Raw genomic sequence first — 26,144 nt, 5'->3', positions numbered from 1 at the left:
GGGCAAAGATGCTGTTTCTCTGTATATCTGTATTTATATGTGTGTGTACAAACTGCCATATTGTTTCTCTCAGGACAGTATGAGGATATAGCTTATTATGTGCCCAGAACATTCTTTCTCTGTATATTTGTATTTATATGTAAGGGTAGTTGTTGCCATATTGTTTCAGAATATTGATATTATAGAAGGGAGCTGCCATATTGTTTCCCTCTGACCGTTCAGGGTACTGCTTATTATGAGTATAACTTCACTCACCCAGTGCTGTTTCTGTCTCTGTTTTTCCTTAACAGGGTAAAGAAGGAGCCTTTATGGTTCGAGACTCAAGGCAGCCGGGGTTGTACACTGTATCCATCTTCACCAAAGCTCTTGGGTAATTGAAGCTCCTTACTTCTTTCTACATCCTCCCCCCCCCCACAAAGCTCCCATTAGTTCAGTTAAATCAGAGATACCAACATTCCCATGTAATGGGGTTCAGGGCCAGCCCATATGAAGGCAGCTTCTGCTACAGATTCCTTTAGCCACCATAGTACTTAACAACATAATGGGCATAAAGCAAAGGCTGAATAGCATCCCCACCCCTTAAACCTGTGTTTTCTACACAGATATTTATATTCACATCAGTCATAACCTTTATTTAATCTGCCCTATTCCTGTTTGCTTTCATATGGATCCAGAGAGAACAATCATGCAGTGAAACATTACCATATCCGCCACACAAATGACTCCCCAGCCAAATATTACCTGGCTGAGAAGCACGTCTTCAACTCCATCCCCGAGCTAATTAACTACCACCAGCATAACGGAGCAGGTACAGATATGTAATTCTATCTATCTATCATCTATCTATCTATCAATCATCTATCTATCTATCATCTATCTATCTATCTATCTATCTATCATCTCTCTATCATCTATCTATCATCTATCGATCTATCTTTATCTCCATCTATCATCTCTGTGTGTCTGTCATTTACCAATCTACCTCTGTCTTTTTACCCAGTTATCTTTATCTTTTCTTGACTCTTAAAGATCCATTCTGTATCTGAATCTCTATTACCCATAAGAATATAGGGGCCTCTGAATCCATCATTCTGAGCACATGAGCTCACACTCACACCATATAACTTACTTCTTTATGGACCCCACCCATCATGCTCTGACAAACCATACAGAATAAACACAACTAGTGGGCAGTTCATATACTTGTTGCTTTATTCACTTACATATATAAAGCAGAGGCCACAGCAGTTCCCGGGCCATTAGTGTACTGCTGCAGTTGACTGCCTCACCAGTTAACACTACTGTAGTGTACCAGGTACTACTGTTTTATTCAGTACAAATTTGTATCTACTCTCTATAGAGAATCCGTTTTAATTTCCTTGTTGACTGTTTCAGGCCTGGTGACCCGGCTTCGCTATCCTGTGTGTTCCTGGAAGGAAACTGCTCCTGTAACTGCTGGGCTCAGCTATGGTGAGTTCCCTTCCCATCTATTACATAGTTACATACATAGGGTTGAAAAAAGACCAGTGTCCATCAAGTTCAACCCATCCAAGTAAACCCAGCACACTTAACCCACACCTACCAATCTATACACTCACATACATACACTATATATACAACCACTAGTACTAACTGTAGATATTAGTATCACAATAGCCTTGGATATTCTGATTGATCAAGAACTCATCCAGGCCCCTCTTAAAGGCATTAACAGAATCTGCCATTACCACATCACTAGGAAGGGCATTCCATAACCTCACTGCCCTCACCGTGAAAAACCACCTACGCTGCTTCAAATGGAAGCTCCTTTCCTCTAATCTAAAGGGGTGACCTCTGGTGCGTTGATTGTTTTTATGGGAAAAAAGAACATCCCCCAACTGCCTATAATCCCCTCTAATGTACTTGTACAGAGTAATCATGTCCCCTCGCAAGCGCCTCTTTTCCAGAGAGAACAACCCCAACCTCGACAGTCTAACCTCATAGTTTAACCCTTCCATCCCCTTAACCAGTTTAGTTGCACATCTCTGCACTTTCTCCAGCTCATTAATATCCTTCTTAAGGACTGGAGCCCAAAACTGCACTGCATACTCAAGGTAAGGCCTTACCAGGGACCTATAAAGGGGCAAAATTATGTTCTCATCCCTTGAGTCAATGCCCTTTTTTATACAAGACAGCACTTTATTTGCTTTAGTAGCCACAGAATGACACTGCCTGGCATTAGACAACTTGTTATCAACAAAAACCCCTAGATCCTTCTCCATTAAGGAAACCCCCAACACACTCCCATTCAGTAGATAGTTTGCGTTTATATTATTTCTACCAAAGTGCATAACTTTACACTTATCAACATTGAACCTCATTTTCCAGTTTGCTGCCCAGTTATCTAATTTTGTCAAATCGCTCTGCAAAGCGGCAGCATCCTGCATGGAACTTATAGTTTTGCACAATTTAGTGTCATCAGCAAAAATAGAAACAGTACTGTCTATGCCCACCTCCAGGTCATTAATAAACAAGTTAAAAAGCAAAGGCCCAAGGACTGACCCCTGCGGTACTCCACTAACCACACTGGTCCAATTAGAAAATGTTCCATTTACAACCACTCTTTGTACTCTATCCTTCAGCCAGTTCTCTATCCAATTACAAATATTATGTTCTAGGCCAATATTCCTTAATTTGATCATTAACCTTCTGTGAGGTACTGTATCAAACGCTTTAGCAAAGTCCAAGTAGATGACATCAACTGCCATTCCAGCATCAAGGTTCCTGCTCACCTCCTCATAAAAGGCGACTAAATTAGTCTGGCAAGATCTGTTACGCATAAAACCATGCTGGCACAAACTAATAGTATTGTGAACTGCAATGTATTCAAGTACCCTATCCCTTATTACCCCTTCCAAAAGTTTTCCTACTACTGATGTCAGACTAACAGGCCTATAGTTTTCAGGCTGAGAACGGGATCCCTTTTTAAATAACGGCACCACATTAGCAATCCGCCAGTCTCTTGGCACCATGCCAGACCTCAATGAATCCTGAAAAATTAAGTGAAGAGGTTTGGCAATCACAGCGCTCAGCTCATTTAATACCCTGGGATGAATCCCATCCGGCCCTGGACCTTTGTTTACCTTTACATGTTCAAGTCTCTTTTGAATTTCCTCCCGAGTGACCCACGCGTCAGTAGCTAAATTACTAGAACTGGGCATATTACAAGGGAAGCCTTCATTATCTGGCTCCTCAGATGTATAGACAGATGAAAAATAAGAGTTCAAAATTTCAGCTTTTTCCCCGTTCTCATCAACCAACTTACCCCCCCGTGATAATAAAGTTCCCACCCCTTCTTGCTTCATTTTTTTACTATTCACATAATTAAAAAATAATTTAGGATTCTTTTTACTCCTAGCTGAAATATCCCTTTCCATTTCTATTTTAGCTTGCTTGATAGCTTTTTTGCTGCTTTATTTGCTTCCTTGTACATGATGAAAGTTTCTGCTGTCCCAGCTAACTTGAATGCCCTAAAAGCACGTTTTTTCTTACCAACCTCGACCCTAACACTTTTATTCAGCCATAAAGGTTTTGCTTTGCGCTGCCTCTCCTTGCTTACAAGGGGGATATACTGTTGTGTATACCTACAAAGCAATGTTTTAAAGATGTTCCATTTTCCTTCTGTGTCTAACCCCATGAAAAGCCTTTCCCAGTTGACACATTGCAGAGATGCCCTTATACTGGCAAAGTCTGCACGTCTAAAATTGAGCGTTTTAGTTACTCCCTTATAGCGCTGTCTCTGCAGCATTATCTCAAAGGAGACCATGTTGTGATCACTGTTCCCCAAATGCTCACCCACACAAATGTTAGAGATGAGTTCATTATTATTAGATATTACCAGGTCCAAAATAGCGTCATTCCTAGTGGGTTCTTGAACTGCCTGAAATAAAAAGTTGTCATTTAGCATATTTACAAACCTACTAGCTTTTTCTGACTTAGCCACCCCATTACTCCAGTCAATGTCCGGATAATTAAAGTCCCCCATAACAACAACTTGACCTAGTTTTGAAGCCTCCTCCATTTGCAACAATAGTTGGGCCTCATCCCCTTCATCTATACGGGGTGGTTTATAGCATACACCAATGATCATTTTCTTTGTGACCTTCAGCCCTACAGAAATTTCTACCCAAAGAGATTCGACGTTTTCATTGGTAATGTCTTTATTACATGGCTTTAAGTCTGACTTTACGTAAAGACAAACCCCTCCACCCTTTTTAATCTCTCTGTCCCTCCTAAAAAGTGTATAACCATTTAAATTCGCAGCCCAGTCGCATTTATCATCCCACCAGGTCTCAGTGATACCTATTAAATCATAATTTTCAATACATGCAATAGCTTGCAGCTCCCCTAATTTACCCGACAAGCTACGCGCATTAGCCAGCATGCAGCGGAGATTATTACATCTCCCTCTGATGTTTACATTAGCTAAGGGAGAATTAGAGCTAAGGCAATTATGAGACTGCTTTCCTTGTAACGGAAGCTCCTTATCTGATAAACTATATGCCCCCCTCACTCCTCCCCCACAACCCTTTGCTAGTCCCCCTACCCCGTCTACACTAATTTTCCCATGGAATTCTAGCTCACCCACCCCCCCCCCTTGTCTAGTTTAAACACTCCTCCAACCTCTTAACCATTCTCTCCCCTAGCACAGCAGACCCCCTTCCATTGAGGTGCAATCCGTCAGGGCTGTATAGATTGTACCCCAAGGAAAAGTCAGCCCAGTGCTCTAGGAACCCAAACCCTTCCTTCCTACACCAAGACTTTAGCCACGCATTTAGCTCCCTAAGCTCCCGCTGTCTCCCTAAACTTGCACGTGGCACCGGCAAAATTTCCGAAAAAATGACATTGGAGGACCTTTGCCTAATCTTAGAGCCTAGATCCCTGAACTCACTCTTTAAAGTCCCCCACCTACCGTTCATTTTGTCGTTAGTACCGATATGTACCAAGACAGCCGGGTCATGCCCAGCCCCTCCCAATAATGTGTCAACCCGATCAACCACATGCCGAACCCTGGCACCAGGAAGACAGCAAACTGTCCGGTTGAAGCGATCCGCTTGACAGATTACCCTGTCCACTTTCCTAATGATCGAATCCCCTATAACCACCATCTGTTTAGGCCTAGCTCTGCTCTCCTCCCCACCACTACTAGTGAAACTGGTCTCCCGGCTGTTAGAGAGATCAGCCTCACCTAGAACCGCCAATCCAGTGAATATTATTGACACATTTGTAGTGGTTTTAAAGTTTGTAAATTGCAAGTAAAGCAGTATCTGTCTGGCTGTCTGCACTGCTGGTTCTGACACTTGAAATAATAATGCAGAAGCCAGCTGATTAAAAGATTTGAAGGAGAACAAACTGACCTGGGCCATGTTTACTCAGCACAGTTTTAGGGCTCTGGCACACGGGGAGATTAGTCGCCCGCGACAAAACTCCCTGTTCGCGGGCGACTAATCTCCCCGAGTTGCCATCACCTGCCATCCCACCGGCAAAAATGTAAGTCGGCGGTGGGATGGCACACGCGGCGGCGTGATTTCGGCAAGTCGCCGAAGTTGCCTCACGAGGCTTTTTCAGCGATTTCCCAAAATCACGCCGCCGCGTGTGCCATCCCACCGGCGACTTACATTTTTGCCGGTGGGATGGCAGGTGATGGCAACTAATCTCCCCATGTGCCAAAGCCCAAACAGACATATAAGACAATGTCAACAGGAGTTATTTCCAGATGAAAGAATGGCATAATGCCCACTCTACTGAACACTGCATCTCCAAAGGTACCAACTATCATAGTGGAAGGCTATCCTCTGTGTAGCAAGATAAGTGATATGCTGCACACAGTTAAATAGGCATATCAGTTTGGCTTTATCTTAACATATTTAGAAATTCCTGACACACTGAGCTACTAGTAGCAGCTACTTTTTCAAGGCTACTAAACTCCAGAAAATGTCCTGCCATAGACAATACTGAGAATTGCCTCTGCTAAAACACACATAGAGACAATTATCAGTAAATGATCTGCATTGTCTTTTTTAGTAGCCATGACAAGTAATGTGTGAAGACACTCAGAGCTACTAGTAGAAGCTAGTTTTTCACGGCTACTAAATGCCAAAAAATACCCTGCCATTGACAATACTGTTATTAGTAAATGATCATCATTGTCTATTTTAGTAGCCACTACAAGTAGCTTCTACTAGTAGCTCCATGTGTCTTCACCCTTAGGGCCGTGGCAGACCGGTGGGATGGCATATGCGGCGCTGCGATTTCCCAAAATCGCGGAAGTTGCCTTGAGAGGAAACTTCCATGATTTTGTGAAATCGCAGCGCCATATATGCCATCCCACCCGTGATATTCTAGCCGGTGGGATGGCATATCGGGGAGATTAGTCGCCCGCAACAATGGAGATTTGTTGTGGGCGACTAATCTCCCTGTCTGCCATGGCCCTTAGGGCAGTGGTACACGGGGAGATTAGTCGGCCCGCGATAAATCTTCGTTGACGAAGTTTCCTCTGAAGACAACTTCGGGCGACTGCGGGACATCGCACCAATGCGTATGCCATTTCACCGCCGATTTATATTCTAGACGACGGGATGGCATTGCGGGAAGATTAGTCGAAACGAAGATTGTACTAAAGGTTGTATATACTGATACATGCCAACAGTATGGCACATATATCTGGAAATGTTAAATGCAAACAAAAACATTTCATACACTAAACACGTACTTCCCCTTTGAATAAACACATTTCTAACCCAGTATTGAAAATAATGCTTATTCACGGTTTTAGTTGATGATGCTGTTGACGGGATTCCAAGCCTTTTTTTGTTCTCTGATCCATAGGTAAGTGGGAAATTGACCCCACACACCTGACACTCAAGGAAGAGATTGGCAGTGGCCAGTTTGGGGTTGTACAGCTGGCAATATGGCAGGGCACTACCAAAGTGGCAGTAAAGATGATTCGGGAAGGGATGATGTCTGAGGAGGACTTTGTGGAGGAAGCCCAGGTCCTTATGTAAGCAGGACTGCTCCCTTATTAAATAAGAAAGTTTGCCCGAGCCCTGTAACCCACTGCCCCCCCCCAGAGGTGAATTTTTCTGAAGCTGCACATGTTTTGTTAACTATTTATATGGCAAATATTGTTCTGTTAATGTGAATGTGAACAACCCCTTTAATCACTTTTGCATCACATATAGCAACCAATAAGCAGTTTGCTTTTACTGATCAGCTTCAGTTATAATAATGAAATCTAATTGGTTGATATTGATATGATTTACAAGGCTATGGCAAATGTTGCCAGTGTTTGTACAGTAGCCCTATAAGATTGCTGTTGATGCATACCCACTAGATGTTTTCTTTCTTTTATCTACAGGAAACTTTCTCACCCTAAATTGGTGCAGCTTCTGGGAGTTTGCACCCAACAGGTGCCCATTTTTCTAGTGTTTGAGTACATGAAATATGGCTGCCTGTTTAACTACCTGCGCAGTCATCGAGGGACGCTCTCCAAGGAAACAGCTTTGGGGATGTGCCAGGATGTATGTGAGGGGATGCAGTACTTGGAAAGGTCCAATTTTATTCACAGGGACTTGGTAGGTTGAACAACGCATGGGCTGTTTATAGATGGAGGCAAAGCACAGCAACAGTAATAGTCTGGGTAATAACGCCATTATCTTGTATTCCCCAATAGGCTGCACGCAACTGCCTGGTGGGGGAATCATTGGTAGTCAAGGTTTCAGATTTTGGGATGACCAGGTAAGTGTTACTCATTTCAGGTTCAGAAACCACTGTAAAGAGAAAATGTCAAACTCCTCCATCGATTACTGTAAGCAGCAGTTGTCAAACGGTGTTAATGCAAGCCCCACTGGAATGGCCAACCTTTGGCCAAGGCCCCCCTTAGTTCATAGGAAAATATTTATCAGTCATAGTATCAAGATCTAGGACAGCAAATACATAATCACCTCCAAACTGCCCTTGTCTTTCAGGTGTATCTAACAAAGCAAAGGGCAAATCTTGCAAATTCTCACCCTAACTGGCCTTTAGGCTAAACCCCTAGCTTCATCCTTGGGGAGCAGCCTCACTGACTATTAAGGAATACCAATGTCATGGGTAGAGAATATAGATAAATAGGGTTCCGATCACTTGTATTGGCAGGTTTGTTCTGGATGATCAGTACACCAGCTCCTCTGGCACCAAATTTCCTGTTAAATGGTCGGCTCCAGAAGTTTTCCGTTTTGGCCTTTACAGCAGCAGATCCGATGTGTGGTCCTTTGGTAAGTAGCAGAAATTAATTTTGTTCAATAAATTAGGGCTGGCTGATGACTTCTATTCACATTCTGATATAGGGGCAGCCACTGGTTAGTCCCACCCTCTGTTCTAGTGGATCAGTGCTGGTTCAGTTAACCATATACAGGTATAGGACCTATTATCCAGAATGCTCGGGACCAAGGGTATTCCGGATAAGGGGTCTTTCTGTAATTTGGATCTCCATACCTTAAGTCTACTAAAAAATCAATAAAATATTAATTAAACCCAACAGGATTGTTTTGCATCCAATAAGGACTAATTATATCTTAATTGGGATCAATTACAAGGTACTGTTTTTTTACAACAGAGAAAAAGGAAATCAGTTTTAAAATTCTGAATTATTTGATTAAAATGGAGTCTTTGGGAGACGGGCTTTCCGTAATTCGGAGCTTTCTGGATAACGGGTTTCCGGATAAGGGATCCCATACCTGTATTACCATTCTTTTCTCTTTTCTTTAGGAGTGTTGGTGTGGGAGGTGTTTAGTGAAGGCAAGATCCCATTTGAACACCTTTCCAACTCTGAAGCTGTTGAAAAAATCTCAGCTGGACTGAGGCTTTTCAAACCAAAGATGTCTTCTGAAAGAGTGTACAAGCTGATGAACAACTGCTGGCAAGAGGTACGAGGGCATCAATCTATGTACACAGATAACCTGATATACCCCTAAAATCATGGTTACTTTGCCAATAGGGAAATTGGGGAATTGAGAAATCCCATTTAGGCCCATGGAGTGGTTACCATTATATATCCCTAGATATATGTGGCATTGCTGTCAAGCAGGTACCTTATAGTGACTTTCCCCTGGCACATTATCATTGCTTACAGCATGGGGGACACAGAGGGAGTAAGGCTGAATGCTATTTATATACCAAGCATTCTATAATATGCTATGTTTAATCTCTTTTTTGTTTAATATCCTAGAAAGCAGATTTACGTCCAACATTCCAACAACTACTGAAAGAGGTCATGGACATTGCAGAATGTGACATGTGATCTGCCGGCCATGATGGAGATAGAGAATATCTATTGTCAGCTGACTCAGTGTAACATCACAGGAATATAACATGAGAAAAAGAAACCACCATTTCTGGGGAATGCTGTACTTGGGGAGCAGAACTGCCAGTCACCCCAATACTTAATGATAAGATGCTAAGGGGCCGATTCACTATAGGTGGATAAAACGAGTGCTATTTATAGCAAGCGTTAAAAATATTATCACTTCTTATTTTTTTTAGAGTAAACAATCGATTCACTTTAAGGACACTTGTCTGAATTAAGAAGCAATGTTCTTGGCGTTATTAATCTGACGATGAGCGATTTTAAGCAATATTTTTACGCATGCATCACTCTAGGACAATCACATACTTGAAAAAATCCAACTGCAAACTCCATCTTGTCACCACAGACAATCACCAGCTGCAATTTTGTTCAATAACGCCTACTCCTGGGAGGCGTTAAGTTTCACAGTAATTATCGCCACATTTTACAATTCATATGTGTTTGTGAATTATGCATCAGTATTATTTCTATGCGATAAAAATAACGCATTGCGATAATGCACTTTTTAGCGCATGCAATATGAGTGATAACGCAAGCAAAATAACGTTGATGAATCGGTACTTATTTATCACATGCTTTTTAATGCAAAAAAGTATGCGATAATCGTTATCGACCTTTAGTGAATCAGCCCCTAAATGTATTATGGCCAGGCCTGGCCAGAGAGGTAAAATAGGCCCTGGCATATCAAGTATACAGAGGCCCCAACAACCCCCCCAGCCCAGGGCCGGAACTAGGGGTAGGCAGAAGAGGCAGAACGATTGGGGGGCACCAGGCAGGAGCCTCTCCTGCCTACCCCTAGGGGCACATTTACTAAGCCACGAACGGGCCGAATGCGTCCAGTTGCGTTTTTTTCGTAATGATCGTTATTTTGCGATTTTTTCGGAAAAATGTCGCGAGTTTTTAGTTACTAATACGATTTGTGCGAAAAAACGCGAGTTTTTCATAGCCATTCCGAAAGTTGCGCAAAATCTGGCAATTTTTCGTAGCGTTAAAACTTGCGCAAAAAGTTGCGCTTTTTTCGTAGCGTTAAAACTTGCGCGAAACGTCGCACCTTTTAAGTTTTAACGCTACGAAAAAGGCGCAACTTTTTGCTCAAGTTTTAACGCTACGAACAAATCGGCAGATTTTGCGCAACTTTCGGAATGGCTACGAAAAACTCGCGTTTTTTCGCGCAAATCGTATTGGTAACGAAAAAGTCGTAAAGACGCCGAAAAAATCACAAAAAATACGAAAAAGTCGCAAAATGTTCGTTTTCAAATCGGAATTTTTCCAATTCGGTTCAGATTCGTGTCTTAGTAAATGTGCCCCCTAGTCTGTGCTCTATTTTCATTGCCCCGCCGCTTGTCATTACATGGAGGGCCAATGAGCCAATGAGCCGACTGGGTTGCCTAGGGTGCCCGGTCAGCTTGGCCCACCCCTGCCCCAGCCCACTAAATAGTGACAGTCTATGGCATCTTACAGCAGCCCCTCCTGGCTTTTGCCAGAATCCACAGATTGCCAGTTTGGGCTTAATTATGGCTTTCAAAAGAAACATTCTGCAAAATAGATTTACACAGATTACATCCCCTGACTGTACAGGATAAAACAAACATCCATGCATGCCAGGTTTTTAAGGGTTTTTTAATCCCAGTGTTGCTCGGGCTAAGTACTTAATATTTCTCTTTAAACGTGTATATTAACCTAACCAATGAGAAGCCTGATTATATAATGGACATCTCTTTTTACCTAAATATTAGATAATAATGACTAGTGTTTTGCTCTTCTAGCCCCTTTAATGCAGAAATATCTAGGTGGCTTCCTTCCATGTGATTACAGTCCATGGGCAGACTGCACAGTATTCAGCGCTGGGCTCTATGAAGAAGTAGCAGCAGGTACTGACTTATATGGGGGGGCAGAGTCCATTTGATTTTCACCAGAGTCCCAGTCAAGACTCTGTTGCAGATCACATGACCACTGGTGCATTAAAGGAACAGTAACACCAAAAAATGATTATCAAAATAATTAATATAATAGGGTGGATTCACTAAAGTGCGTTAAAACGTGCGCTATATTTATACGATTCACTATAAGCATACTTGCGTTAATTTACGCGCGATACTGCATGCGTTATTTTCGTGCGGTATTAGACAGTACATGCGCTAATAAACGCCCGCGTATAAATAGTCGCCGCATATAAATGGTAGCATATAAATAGTGCATATAAATAGTAGCATATAAATAGTAGCCGCTAGTGATGAGCGAATCTGTTCCGTTTTGCTTCGCCGAAAAAATTTGCGAATCTTTCAAAAGATCCACGAAACGGCGAAAATGTTGTGCGGCAAAAAAAATGTTTTTTGACACCTGCTACAATTTTTGGACGTGCACCAAATTTTTCACCATTTCACTACTATTTATATGCGGCTACTATTTATGTGCTACTATTTATATGCTACCATTTATATGCTACTATTTATATGCTACCATTTATATGCTACCATATGCAAATTTTTTCATCCATTTTGTGAAACAATCCGCCAATGGCGAAACACGGAAATTCGCTGCGAATCCATGCCTGGCGAAACATTTCGCCCATCACTAGTAGCCGCATATAAATAGTTGTGCGAATAAAAGCACGCCATGTTAGCCATACATGCCAATACTTGCGGAAAATGACTGTACTGAAAATGCCCATTTCCCTGCAAACTGGCGGCTACATCACTCAGGGGCCAACACAGACTGAACAAATCCCACTGCAAAGTCCTTATTGTGTTGCCAAAAGCTCATTAACTGTACTTTTCTATAATTACCGCCTGCCCCAAGTAGGTGTTAATTTTCGCATAGACTAATGCGATATTTAGCGCATCTAAGGGGCTGATTTACTAACCCACGAACGGGTCGAAATGAGTCCGATTGCGTTTTTTTCGTAAAGATCGGTATTTTGCGATTTTTTCGTATTTTTTGCGATTTTTTTCGGCGTCTTTACGAATTTTTCGTTACCAATACGATTTTTGCGTAAAAACGCGAGTTTTTCGTAGCCATTACGAAAGTTGCGTAAAATCTTGCGATTTTTCGTAGCGTTAAAACTTACGCGAAAAGTTGTGCCTTTTGCGTAGCGTTAAAACTTAAAAGGTGCGAAGTTTCGCGTAAGTTTTAACGCTACGAAAAAAGCGCAACTTTTTGCGCAAGTTTTAACGCTACGAAAAATCGCAAGATTTTACGCAACTTTCGTAATGGCTACGAAAAACTCGCGTTTTTACGCAAAAATCGTATTGGTAACGAAAAATTCGTAAAGACGCCGAAAAAATCGCAAAACATACGAAAAAGTCGCAAAATGTTCGTTTTCAAGTCGGAACTTTTCCAATTCGGGTCGGATTCGTGGGTTAGTAAATCAGCCCCTAAGTGTTTGTGAATCATGCGTTAGTGTTATTTTGGCACGCAAATTAACGAATGTGTTAAAATTAATGCATGTGTTTGCGCACAAATGAACGCACGCGGTAATACTGTAGTGAATCGTGCGCTAATTGTCATGTCTATTTTAACGCAAAAAAACATGCGATAATAATTGACGCACTTTAGTGAATCAGACCTATTTTGTCCTGTTGCCCTGCAATGGTAAAAGGTGTGTGTTTGTGAAACTCTACTATGGTTTATACAAACAAAGCTGCTGTGTAGCCATGAAGTAGGCATTCAAATTGAAAAAATGAAAAAAAGGCACAGGTTACATAGCAGATAACAGATAAAGTTGCATAGATTCCCATGATATTCTGCACAGTTTCTCTGTTATCTGCTTATATAACCTGTGCCTTTTCTCCATTTTTCGAGTTTGAATAGCTGTCCCCATGGCAACCCAGCAGCTAATTATGTTATCTATAGCAGTCTTTGTAAAGCAAACGCACAACATTTGCCAATGCAGGGTAACAGTACATTATATTTTAATTACTTTAAAACATTTTTATTTTTTTAGTGTAAACCATCTGTCTCTCGCATTTCTAAAAAATTTTTTATACGAATAAACTGCTTGGGTGTGTATTATTTATTATTAATATTTTGTTTCTGCTTGACAATTCACATTTACTTAAATTAAATTCTATTTCTGCATTTTATTTCTGTGTCTTTTTAATTAGCTATCTACAGTGTTTCATATGCAGGCTTTGGCCACCTCGTTACCCCTCTTTAAATAATCCTTTTAGCACTGATTGGTTGATAGCAGTGCTGTGATGTCACAGTCATGTAACAGCCTGTGGGTAGTGCTGAGATGTAATGCAGTGCAGGCAGCCAGCTGGGTACAGAGACCTTGCCATCCGAGTGGCAGTGACATAACTGTGCAGGAAGCAGACCCGCCCACTGGCCCAGGGGACAAGGCGGCCTAGATCGCAAGGTCTGCTTCCTCTACAGTTGTTAGAAATCCCCTCCTCTCCAGCTGATCTCTTTCCTAACCAGGTGCATGTGGACAAGGAGCAAGAACACAAGTGGGCGGGTGGGTTTAGATAGGTTCCAGACCCCTCCAAAGATTTATTTGCTGGGGGGGCCCAGTGCGTTGTTGTTATGCCACTGCCAAGTGTGTTCATCATTGGACCATTCTTTGTCTCCCCTTGCCTTTCCCATGTTAAACGGTCTCCATCTGCCACTAACAGGGTAATGGTGCGATGGGACTTGTCAAGCTGCAGATCACCGCCCTTGTTCTGTGTGCCAGGGTTCCTTGGGTCAGTTCTGCAGCCCCAAGGGGTTGTCTCCCATTGCCTTTCCCATTTAAACGGTCTCCATCTGCCACTAACAGGGTAATGGTGCGATGGGACTTGTCGAGCTGCAGATCACCGCCCTTGTTCTTTGTGCCAGGGCTCCTTGGGTCAGTTCTGCAGCCCCAATGGGTTGTCTCCCCTTGCCTTTCCCATGTTAAACGGTCTCCATCTGCCACTAACAGGGTAATGGTGTGATGGGACTTGTCGACCTGCAGATCACCGCCCTTGTTCTGTGTGCCATGGCTCCTTGGGTCAGTTCTGCAGCCCCAACGGGTTGTCTCCCCTTGCCTTTCCCATTTAAACGGCCTCCATCTGCCACTAACAGGGTAATGGTGTGATGGGACTTGTCGAGCTGCAGATCACCGCCCTTGTTCTGTGTGCCAGGGCTCCTTGGGTCAGTTCTGCAGCCCCAAGGGGTTGTCTCCACCTGCCTTTCCCATGTTAAACGGTCTCCATCTGCCACTAACAGGGTAATGGTGCGATGGGACTTGTCGACCTGCAGATCACCGCCCTTGTTCTGTGTGCCAGGGCTCCTTGGGTCAGTTCTGCAGCCCCAATGGGTTGTCTCCCCTTGCCTTTCCCATGTTAAATGGTCTCCATCTGCCACTAACAGGGTAATAGTGTGATGGGACTTGTCGAGCTGCAGATCACCGCCCTTGTCCTGTGTGCCAGGGCTCCTTGGGTCAGTTCTGCAGCCCCACCTATGCTGGAAACACATACTAGTTATAATAAGGGGCAAAATGTGCATTTGCCCAAGTCCCAACAGGACAGAGGGGCCACTAACAGCCTTTGATTTTTTGTAGCACCTTGAAAATGACATACCCCTTAATCTAGTCATCTGGAAGCAGGGGCCCTGCTGCCATGAGGCGAGTTGAGACAATTGCCTCAGGCAGCAGCACCAGACAAGTTACCAGGGGTGGCAAAAAGCCACTCCTGGTAACTTAAAGAGCCGAAATTCTGATTTTTAAATCGGAATTTTGGCTCTTGTAGTGCAGAGAGCGCTATTGCACTCTCTGCACTAGTGATATGGCATTAGAAATTTCATTAGAAATAGGTAAACGTGTGATGGCACTAGACGGTTTATAGATATATTCCATATAATTCATACCACCAACAGTTGTGTTATCATTATACACAGAAATAGCATTCAGTTGTATACACCATGAATTGATAAGCACAGTGTTAGAAAAGATAGGATGTGATAACACGTTTCTTCATGCAATTTCTGTATTAGAGCAAGAACCCACGGCTAGAGTAGTAAATTAAGGCTTGTTCATAAACACCACATGTTTTAAAATGTAATTCCGTGAGAGCCATACAATATGTTTGGCCACGGATGCTGCGGTAGGGTTGGGTCCCAAGGATGCCGGATGCGATGCGGAGGAGGGCGTGGCCTGCGCTCAGCGGATAGAAGCCAGATGCAGCCATCAAAAGAGCCACATCTGGCTCCCGAGCCCAGTTCCCTACCCCTGTTCCAGAATTTTGGTCTTTCAAACGGTTGTCCCCTCTTGCCACAATTAAAATATTAGCTCAAACAGTTAGAGACACAAAGGAATTATCTTTTGTGCAAGTCTAAGGCCTCTGGCACATGGGGGAGATTAGTCGCCCGCGACAAAACTCCCTGTTCGCAGGCGACTAATCTCCCCGAGTTGCCATGACCCGCGAACATGTAAGTCGCCGGAGGGATGGCACACGCGGCAGCGCGATTTCCCGAAATCACTGAAAAAGACTCGTGAGTGTTCGCCGGCGGGATGGCGGGTCATGGCAACTCGGGGAGATTAGTCGCCCGCGAACAGGGAGTTTTGTCGCGGGCGACTAATCTCCCCCGTGTGCTAGAGGCCTTAGAGAACATTGAATAGGACTATATGCAGATGACAATTATTACATTAACTAACACCATAAATACCTAACCTAAGTTAATGAAAATATTATGAAAATTTGGGAACATTTCCTATTAAAAAATTAATGAAAATAAAACACAGGCTTTAATGTTAAATGGCAATGTTAGAGATCAACAGACTTTAAAACGTCAATTTAAATTTCATTGAAGAAAGGAGTTATGTTATTGTAGCATAAAACTAACTAAAGATCTGGCTCAATTATTTAAGTGTTATTTTTCTCCTTTATTACAATACATTGTAGGGTTGAATCACGAAAGGTTGATATTTCGAGCGCAATTTATAGCATGCGTTAAAAATGTTATTGCTTCTTATTTTTTGCGACTTAACGCACGATTCACTATAGGATACTTGCGTTAATTAAGAGGCGATGTTGTTTGTGTTATTTAAGTCGCGATAAGCGTTTTTCTTACGTTATTTCACCACTTGCTATATTAGCGCATGATATAACTACTTTTCTGCAAATGCCCATTTCCCTGCAAACTGGCGGCTGCATCACTCTGGAGCCAACACAGACTGAATAAATCCCACTGCAAAGTCCTTATTGTGTTGCCAAAAGCTCATGAACCACAATTTTCTTTAAGTACCGCCTGCCCAAATTAGGTGTTAATTTTCGCACAGACTAATGCGATATTTAGCACGTCTAACGCTTCTTATGTGTTTGTGAATCATGCGTTAGTATTATTTCTATGCGAGAATTAACGCGATGCGATAAAATTAACACCTTGCAATCATGCATTATTTAGCGCATGCAATATGCGTCTTAACGTACGCGATAATACTTTAGCGAATTGAGTGTTATTTTTTGCATCAATTTTAACGCAAAAAAGCATACGATAATACTTATTGCACTTTAGTGAATCAACCCTTGTATATCTCATGGACAGGGAGAATTTCAGCCATAAAAATGTTATTATTGCCTACATTTTTGTATATGTTTAGATGTATTCCAACAAAATCAAAAATATACTTAATATATCCGGAAAAGAAAGGTTCCTAGGATCTCCCACAACAAACTTCAAAGAAACAAAAGAGCAGCTGGACTTGGAGCTCCAGATTTCGGAAAATATTATTTAGCCAAAATATTACACCAAACAATAGAATTATTAACCCCACATCCACGGAAAAGATGGTCAGTAATAGAGTTTAATCAATTGGAACTAAGTCTTACCTGTAACAGTGAAGAAAGCTATAAAGATGGAGTGGGAAAGCTCTAAATTCTCCCTTTCCTTCACCATTGGCACCGATCTCAATATTGAAACCCATAATAGATACAGATTTGAAAAAGTGGAACATGAAAGGTTCAGTAAACTTATACAAAAATAAATGAATCAAATAATTTATGTGTCTTGGGGAAGAATTAACACTGCATAAAGAGGACTTCTGCAAATACTTACAAATAAGGCATTACTTAAAGAAGAAGAAGGAAAGGTAAAAACTCAGTAAGCTTTATCAGAAAGGTCTATGTAAATACAGCCATAAGCACTGAGTTCCCTTTCAAAAGATTAGTTGTGTCTGTTTTGCTCTGCCAGAGACATGCAGCTTTCTGCTTTCTGCTCTCTCCTGCTCCCCCCTCCCTCAAGAATGCTAAGAACTCACTCCCCCCCTTAAGAATGTGGATCTGAGCCAATCAGCAGGAAGCCGACTCATAGGGGCACATTTACTAATCCACGAATCCGAATCACGAATGGGAAAAAATCGGATTGGAAACGAAAATTTTTGAAGAAAAATCGTTTTAGTCACGATAATATCGTATTGGCGATCCGAAAGTCACGAAATTTTCATACCGAACAATTGTAAACAGCGGTAAAACCTTTCCGATTTTTTCGCGCAAGCGTCTGAAAAAGTCTTGCGGCGTACGAAAAAGTTGTGCGGACGCCCAAAAAAATTGGCAAAAATATGCTCGGAACGTTCGCATGAACGCTCAAGCGTTTTTGCTTTTGTAAATGTGCCCCATAGTCTTACTAACTGAGCATGTTCACTTGAACTGGGTCTGGGGTGCAGGAGTGAGGCATTATGGGAACTTTCTTTACACGGCTCAGTGTTTTTTCTTCCTGTTTGGCTTCTGATCATCTGAACGGGAGAAATATGGGGAGACTTAAGGGCATTATTGAGACAACTGAAGGTATGCCTGCAGCTTGAGATTAACCCTTTATTAGCCTTTCCTTCTCCTTTAACATCTCTTCCTCAAGCTAAACTAAGGCAACATCTGAGTTTGAAAATGTATTTAAACAGATATTTTAAAAGGCCTGGCCAAGATATATAACCATCTAATGAACTCAAGTGATATATTCAAAATCCCATTTCCCATCCCAGCGGTGGGAAAAAAAGCTAGGTAGCTTTGAGACAACGGAATGGCAAAAAGTGATCCTTAGAACTCAAAAATTTGCAAACTGCATCACCCACTTGTCACAGCTACTAAATAACAGAAAATCCCCTGCCATAGACAATACTGAGAATTGCCTCTGCTAAACACACGTAGAGACAATTATCAGTAAATGATCAGCATTGTCTATTTTAGTAGCCACGACAAGTAGCTGCTACTAGTAGCTCCGTGTGTCTTCACAACCATAGGAAAAGGGAGTCTATTCATGTATACCTTCCCAATAAGCACCGGTTTGAATGCGGGGCATAGATGGGCATACAGCAGCAGGGGGGCTATATTAGCACAGGGCTAGGACCATGGGTATGCCCGCACCTGCATTTCTTTCCAATAGGCAACAATTTGCCTATTGTGCTTATAGGGGCCTCAGGTAAATTGTTCTTCATCCCTCTGTGTCCACGCAGTAGTAAATCAGCTATAGGTTAGTTCAGCTATACCATGTGACACATGCAGTAAAATGATAGAGTGATGGGTACTTGTTCAGTAATTCATGTATATTAAGTGACATAAATAGAATGATGGGTGGGCGCACAGCCTGCCCCTAATTTTGGGGTGTGTTTTGCCTTCACTAATTCAGTTATACCACTTGACATTTAAATGGGATGATTGGTAAAAGCATAGTAGTTTGGGGCTTTTCCCTATATCTGGTAGTGTTTGGTCTTTACTGATTCATCTAGGAAGGTGGTATAATTGGATTCAGTGATGGACTTCTTGTTTCAAATTCTTTTGGGATTTTTCTGTTTAGCTTCTACTTGTTTTATCCCATTTTGTGACCCCCCCCCCCTAACCTTCCACTCTTACCTTACTTTACTATTCACTTCTCCCTTCTCTTCTTTCATCTGGCCATTTCCTTTTTTCTCTCTCTTCCTCTTACCCCCACCCCTCAGTGAATTCTAATATCCTTATAATTTACAGTAGGGGGTTCATTATCTCTTATTGTACTCAGAGTTCTACTTTCCCTCTCCAAGTTTAGAAGGTACAGACATAATTATAGTGCTGTATACAGTGGGCAACACCATACTGTACAGTGTAAGGGAAACTATACTATACCACGCAGAAAGTATATCTATATGAGGGATGCATCAAATCCGTTATTCGGTTTGGTATTCGGCCAAGATTCTGCCTTTTTCATCCTGATGAATCTATGCTCCTGGCCGAACAAAATTCGAATCTTTAAAATCATGTGACTTTTTTTGTCACATAAACACGGTTCAGCACACGCGCAGCCGAACCCTTCCTTGTGCTAATTGGCATAGGCAAATTCAGATTCGCTTCGGTATTAGGCTAAATCTTTTATTAAAGGATTCGGGGTTCAGTCAAATCCGAAAATAGTGGATTCGGTCTGATCTAATCTATATCTGTTATATCTATACTGCAGCAAGTCACTCGATTCTAGTTCTCTATTATCCTTTGTTTGTGTTCTATTCAGAACCATGGAGAGCAGACCCAGTAGGATCAGCCTCTCAGAGGCTCTTAACAAGCTTGTGTCTTGTATTGCAAACCTTATAGGACAACAACATGGGGAAGCTGAGGGGGCAAAGAGCGCAGCTGAGGGGGCAAAGAGTGCAGCTGCCCTGGAGCACCCCCACACTCACACTCACAGCATGAGAGCTTCCGTATGGTTTCCCTTAGACCATACAGTATAATGATGTGACTTACTATATATGCACTCTACTTATATTTGTACCTGATAAACTTGGAGAGGGAAAGCAGAACTCTAAATATTATTTACATACTATAAGGGATAATGTACCCCCTACTGTAAATTATAAGGATATTAGAAGTCACTGAGGGGTTCTATGACCATATAAAGGCATAAGGCTGCAGGCTGAGTTATACAGGGAACTCTGAGTATCACTCATGTATTATAAGGATAATGCCCCCCTACTGTAAATGATAAGGATATTAGCAGTCACTGAGGGGTTTCTGCCCATATAAAGGCACAAGGCTGCAGGCTGAGTTATACAGGGAACTCTGAGTATCACTCATTTATTATAAGGGATAATGTACCCCCTACTATAAATGATAAGGATATTAGCAGTCACTGAGGGGTTCTGTGCCCATATAAAGGCACAAGCCTGCAGGCTGAGTTATACAGGGAACTCTGAGTATCACTCATGTATTATAAGGGATAATGTACCCCCTACTGTAAATTATAAGGATATTAGATTTCGCTAAGGGGTTCTGTGACCATATAACGTTCATCCACTGATGTTAAGATATGGAGGTAGAAACAATAGGGATTCAACCTCCACCTGACAATTCAGCCCTAACGCAGATTTTGCTCAGGCGCCCGAACAAAATCGTTCATCCCGCCCGATTGATTAGACAATCCATATCCAATGCTCCTGCGATATTGGTCGTCTCGCCGATCCGCCATACACGCGCTGAATATCATAGGAAACTAGGAATGAACGTGTGATTTTATGGGTGTGTGAAGGTTTGCAATTGTGTTTGTGTGTGGGTGAGGGTGTGTGTGTATGTGCCAGGTTGTGTATTTATTGATGTGGGAGATGTACTGTGTGATGCTGGGGGAATGAGTGTTTGGTGTGTGTGTAATAGAGAAAAGGGGAGGGGCTTGCACACCAGCATCAGCCCTGAGCTCACTCCATCTGTTCACTGCAGCCATGTTGAGCTCATTGTGAGGGGGTGAGAGGGGAGGAGAGAAACCGATGAGGGGAAAGATAGAGATGGTGGATGGTGGAAGACATCAGCCATAACAACGCCAGAGGAAGGTTCTAAATGAATTAGCCCAGCCGCCAACGTTCCGATCTGCCAGCAGCATCCTGCCCAGAGTAGCAACCTGTTTCTGGTACGTACTGCCTGTGGTTTCTTCTTATTTCCTCAGTGTGTGACACCTCCCTGTGCCTTCCGCTGTGCAATAGATACTATACACCTCCTGGCCCTCTTACTGTACCATGTATCATCTATACAGCCCCCAGCCTGCCCCCCAACCCCCTGCGCCCCCATCTTCCCCCTGCATATGCCAGGCTGGCGAGTCATGCCCTTATCTACATCTCTCCTTGTTACAGGGCACCATGGCCCCCGATGTATCGCTGGATTTATAAGCTTTAGCGCATCTTACAATGTATCGCTGGATTTATAAGCTTTAGCGCATCTTACAATGTATCGCTGGATTTATAAGCTTTAGCGCATCTTACAATGTATCGCTGTATTTATAAGGTTTAGCGCGTCTTACAATGTATCGCTGTATTTATAAGCCATAGAGTGTATCACCGATTAGGGCTTCTTACAGCGTAAAACTGTATAGATAAGCATCAGCGCTTGTTAGAATGTATGATTGCAGAAATAAACCTTCTTTAAGCGGGTATTCCTCTTTAGCTAACCTTTGCTTTGCCTTTAGGGCAATAATTGCCCTCCTGGTAATGATTGCGCCGTACTTGCGCTTTATGTATGCCGGATAGCCCGCTATGTATGATAGTAGCACAGGTGCTGACACAGGAAGGGCCGGGCTAAGCAGAGCACTGTAGCTTGCACACAGCTCACATCCGCAGCATCGGATCCTGCCTGATTGCTACAAGCTCTGCAAGGTGGCCCCCTCCCCACCCAGCAGCCAGGGCCTATCTGGGGGTCCAGGAGAGGTACATATTCTGGGGTCTGTTGTTGCTTTGTTATTATGTGCTTGAATGATAAGGGGTAGGAGGTTGCTTCATAAACTGACAAGTTGTAGTTCAGCAACAGCAGTGTGTTGCCAGGACCGATATCAGTATATGAACTTTTGAGATGGGAAGTCTCAGTGTACAGGTATAGGACCCATTATCCAGAATGCTAGGGACCAAGGGTATTCCAGATAAGAGGTCTTTCCGTAATATGGATCTCCATACCTTAAGTCTACTAAAAATCAATAAAATATTAATTAAACCCAACAGGATTGTTTTGCATCCAATAAGGGGTAATTATATCTTAGTTGGGATCAAATACAGGTACTGTTTTATTATTACAGAGAAAAGGGAATCATTTAACCATTAAATAAACCCAATAGGGCTGTTCTGCCCCCAATAAGGGGTAATTATATCTTAGTTGGGATCAAATACAGGTACTGTTTTATTATTACAGAGAAAAGGGAATCATTTAACCATTAAATAAACCCAATAGGGCTGTTCTGCCCCAATAAGGGGTAATTATATCTTAGTTGGGATCAAGTACAGGTACTGTTTTATTATTACAGAGAAAAGGGAATCATTTAACCATTAAATAAACCCAATAGGGCTGTTCTGCCCCCAATAAGGGGTAATTATATCTTAGTTGGGATCAAGTACAGGTACTGTTTTATTAATACAGAGAAAAGGGAATCATTTAACCATTAAATAAACCCAATAGGGCTGTTCTGCCCCCAATAAGGGGTAATTATATCTTAGTTGGGATCAAGTACAGGTACTGTTTTATTATTACAGAGAAAAGGGAATCATTTAACTATTAAATAAACCCAATAGGGCTGTTCTGCCCCCAATAAGGGGTAATTATATCTTAGTTGGGATCAAGTACAGGTACTGTTTTATTATTACAGAGAAAAGGGAATCATTTAACCATTAAATAAACCCAATAGGGCTGTTCTGCCCCCAATAAGGGGTAATTATATCTTAGTTGGGATCAAGTACAGGTACTGTTTTATTATTACAGAGAAAAGGGAATCATTTAACCATTAAATAAACCCAATAGGGCTGTTCTGCCCCCAATAAGGGGTAATTATATCTTAGTTGGGATCAAGTACAGGTACTGTTTTATTATTACAGAGAAAAGGGAATCATTTAACCATTAAATAAACCCAATAGGGCTGTTCTGCCCCAATAAGGGGTAATTATATCTTAGTTGGGATCAATTACAAGGTACTATTTTATTACTACATAGGAAAATGAATAGGAAAAGGAAATCAGTTTTCAAATTCTGAATTATTTGATTAAAATGGAGTCTATGGGGAGACAGGCTTTCCGTAATTCTGAGCTTTCTGGATAATGGGTTTCCTGATAAGGGGTCCAATATCTGTACTGACTAGACCATGATACATTGGGTCACACTTGTCTACCTGAAGCTCTGAATTATAAAAAGGGGATGGTTCACCTTTAAGTTAATCTTTAGTATGTTGTAGAAAGGCCAGTACTGAGCAACTTTTCAAATTATTCTTTATTATTTATAGTTTTTGAATTAGTTGCCTTTTTCTTTTAAACAGTGGTCACTGACCCCAGCAGTCACCAAACTATTGCTCTGTGAGGCTACAGTTTAATTATTTTATATTATTTATTTTTTTTATTCTGGTCCTCTCCTATTCATATATCAGTCTTTCAGTCAAACCACACCCTGATTACTAAGGTAATTTGGATCCCAGCAACCAGATAGCTGCTGAACCTCCAAACTAGAGAGCTGCTGAACAAAAACTGAAATAATTAAAAAAAAACTACAAGTATTAAAAAATGAAGACCAATTGCAAATTGTTTCAGAATATTACTCTCTCCATCATACTAAAAGTTAACTCAAAGGTGAACAACCCCTTTGATGGGGCTGGGGCAGAAAAACAAAATAATGATGGTACATTTGCCTATGATGATGTGACTTGCTATATATTTTCTAAATGGACCTACTACAGCAGATGATAAGAAAGCATTTTTTAATAGGCTTTTATAGCAGGGGCCGCAGTATTCAGTAATCCACCTGCAAATGATGCAGATTAATGTTGAAAAAACATTCTACACTTACAGTATATAATAGGAGCATAAGCTTTCCTTGTTTGCTTTGCTTAATAATGTGGGATACCCAGATGCTGCTACTACAGTTATCAGAACTCTCTATGATGGCAGCTGTGGTCCAGCAGCATCAGGTAAGGATTCTTGCTGGAGCATTTTCTTGCATCTACAGTAATTAATCATGGAGAGCCTAAAGGTGGCCATACATGGGCCAACTGTAGCTGCTGATATCGATCCCTTAGACCATTTCGGCAGCTTATCGGCCCCTCTAGGGGCACAAACGACGGGAAATCGGGCAGGTATCGATCGGGCAGGTTAAAAAATGTAGTCAGATCGGGATGCTGTCCCCGAACCGACTGCGCCTATTTCCGGCGTTCTAATTCGATTGTTTGGCCAAACAACAGAATTAGCCTGAATTCACCCGATATCGCCCACCCGTAGGTGGGGATACTGGGAGAAGATCCGCTCGCTTGGCGACCTTGCCAGGCGAGCAGATCTTAACGTGTGTGGCCACCTTAATATGGAGCTTTTACATCCCTTTAATATTTTATGTTTTATATAGTTGCTATAAACAAAAGAAACTCAGCATCTACACAGAACCGGTTGCACTAGAAATCCATAGGCCAGTTGCTCCCCAACCTCTTGAATGTTGCTTCCAGTGGCCTCAAAGTAGGTGCTCATTTTTAAATTCCTGGCTTGGAGGCAAATGTTGATTGCATAAAAAACAGTGTAAAGCCAAACAGAGCCTTCTATAGGGCTGCCAGTCCACATAGGGGCTAACAAATAGCCAATTATAGCTCATATTTGCACCCCCAAGAACTTTTTCCATTCTTGTGTTGCTTCCCCGACACTTTTTCCATTTGAATGTGGCTCTTGGGTATAAAAGGTTGGGGTTCCCTGCCATAGGCTAAGGGCACAGAAAGTAAATTTCCAGTGTTCACAATAGTGGCCACTTTCTGTTGATAACATTTATGCTTTGGGTGCCTGGCTTTGATTATTCTAGGATAAGTTAAGAGATGAAAGCAAATATCTTATTGGTTCCTATGTGTAAAGGTTGCACATACATGGTAATATTCACTCATTGGGAAGATTACCAAATGAGCAGATCTATCTCCCCATATGCCCACCCTAGAGCTAAATGATCGAATTTCAATGAAGGTAGTAGGAGCCATCAGAGCAAGAACCACATCAATTAACCGATGTGGTCCCCGATCCAGCAGGAAAATCAAACATGTCCGATTGACACCTGGCCAATTTTTGGCCTGATATCAGTCAGGGGGCAGATAAGCTACTGAATCGATCTGAAGGACCTGATTTGACAGCTTTAGCATGCCCGTATATGGCCACCTTAACTGTTCTGCCTCATTTTTGTTGTTTAAGTAAATTACATAGTTACATAGGGTTGAAAAAAGACCAGAGTCCATCAAGTTCAACCCATCCAAGTAAACCCAGCACCCACAGCCTATACTTACCTATCTATACACACACATACATAAACTATATAGACAACCACTAGTACTAACTGTAGATATTAGTATCACAATAGCCTTGGATATTCTGATTGTTCAAGAACTCATCCAGGCCCCTCTTATAGGCATTAACAGAATCTGCCATTACAGCATCACTAGGAAGGGCATTCCCCAACCTCACTGCCCTCCCCGTGAGGAACCCCCTATGCTGCTTCAAATGGAAGCTCCGTTCCTCTAATCTAAAGGGGTGACCTCTGGTGCGCTGATTGTTTTTATGGGAAAAAAGAACCCCCCATCTGCCTATAATCCCCTCTAATGTACTTGTACAGAGTAATCATGTCCCCTCGCAAGCGCCTCTTTCCCAGAGAAAACAACCCCAACCCTGACAGTCTAACCTCATAGTTTAACCCTTCCATCCCCTTAACCAGTTTAGTTGCAGTCTCTGCACGCTCTCCAGCTCATTAATATCCTTCTTAAGGACTGGAGCCCAAAACTGCCCCCCATACTCAAGGTGAGGCCTTACCAGGGACCTATAAAGGGGCAAAATTATGTTCTCATCCCTTGAGTCAATGCCCTTTTTATACAAGACAGC

The 26,144-nt window shown here is 42.2% G+C and overlaps 2 protein-coding genes across 2 annotated transcripts in view; both read left to right on the top strand.

Annotated features, from left to right (window-relative positions):
• Positions 1-9,659, top strand: part of itk (IL2-inducible T cell kinase) — a 41,108-nt gene extending 31,449 nt beyond the window's left edge. Inside the window, exons 9-17 of the mRNA XM_031898682.1 lie at positions 291-370; positions 675-808; positions 1,396-1,470; positions 6,868-7,039; positions 7,397-7,613; positions 7,712-7,776; positions 8,176-8,294; positions 8,788-8,945; positions 9,248-9,659. Coding sequence (XP_031754542.1) covers positions 291-370; positions 675-808; positions 1,396-1,470; positions 6,868-7,039; positions 7,397-7,613; positions 7,712-7,776; positions 8,176-8,294; positions 8,788-8,945; positions 9,248-9,319 — 1,092 coding nt within the window. The 3' untranslated portion in view covers positions 9,320-9,659. The remainder of the gene's footprint in view (positions 1-290; positions 371-674; positions 809-1,395; positions 1,471-6,867; positions 7,040-7,396; positions 7,614-7,711; positions 7,777-8,175; positions 8,295-8,787; positions 8,946-9,247) is intronic.
• Positions 9,660-21,042: 11,383 nt separating this feature from the next.
• Positions 21,043-26,144, top strand: part of cyfip2 (cytoplasmic FMR1 interacting protein 2) — a 62,510-nt gene continuing 57,408 nt past the window's right edge. Inside the window, 1 exon segment of the mRNA NM_001110053.1 lies at positions 21,043-21,196. The gene's annotated coding sequence lies outside the window, so the exon portion shown is untranslated.

The sequence above is a fragment of the Xenopus tropicalis genome, chromosome 3 (genome assembly GCF_000004195.4).
Source record: "Xenopus tropicalis strain Nigerian chromosome 3, UCB_Xtro_10.0, whole genome shotgun sequence".
NCBI classification, from domain to species: Eukaryota; Metazoa; Chordata; class Amphibia; order Anura; family Pipidae; genus Xenopus; species Xenopus tropicalis.
The sequence above is the reverse complement of the archived record's forward strand: the minus strand, read 5'-3'. Positions and strand labels throughout refer to the sequence as shown.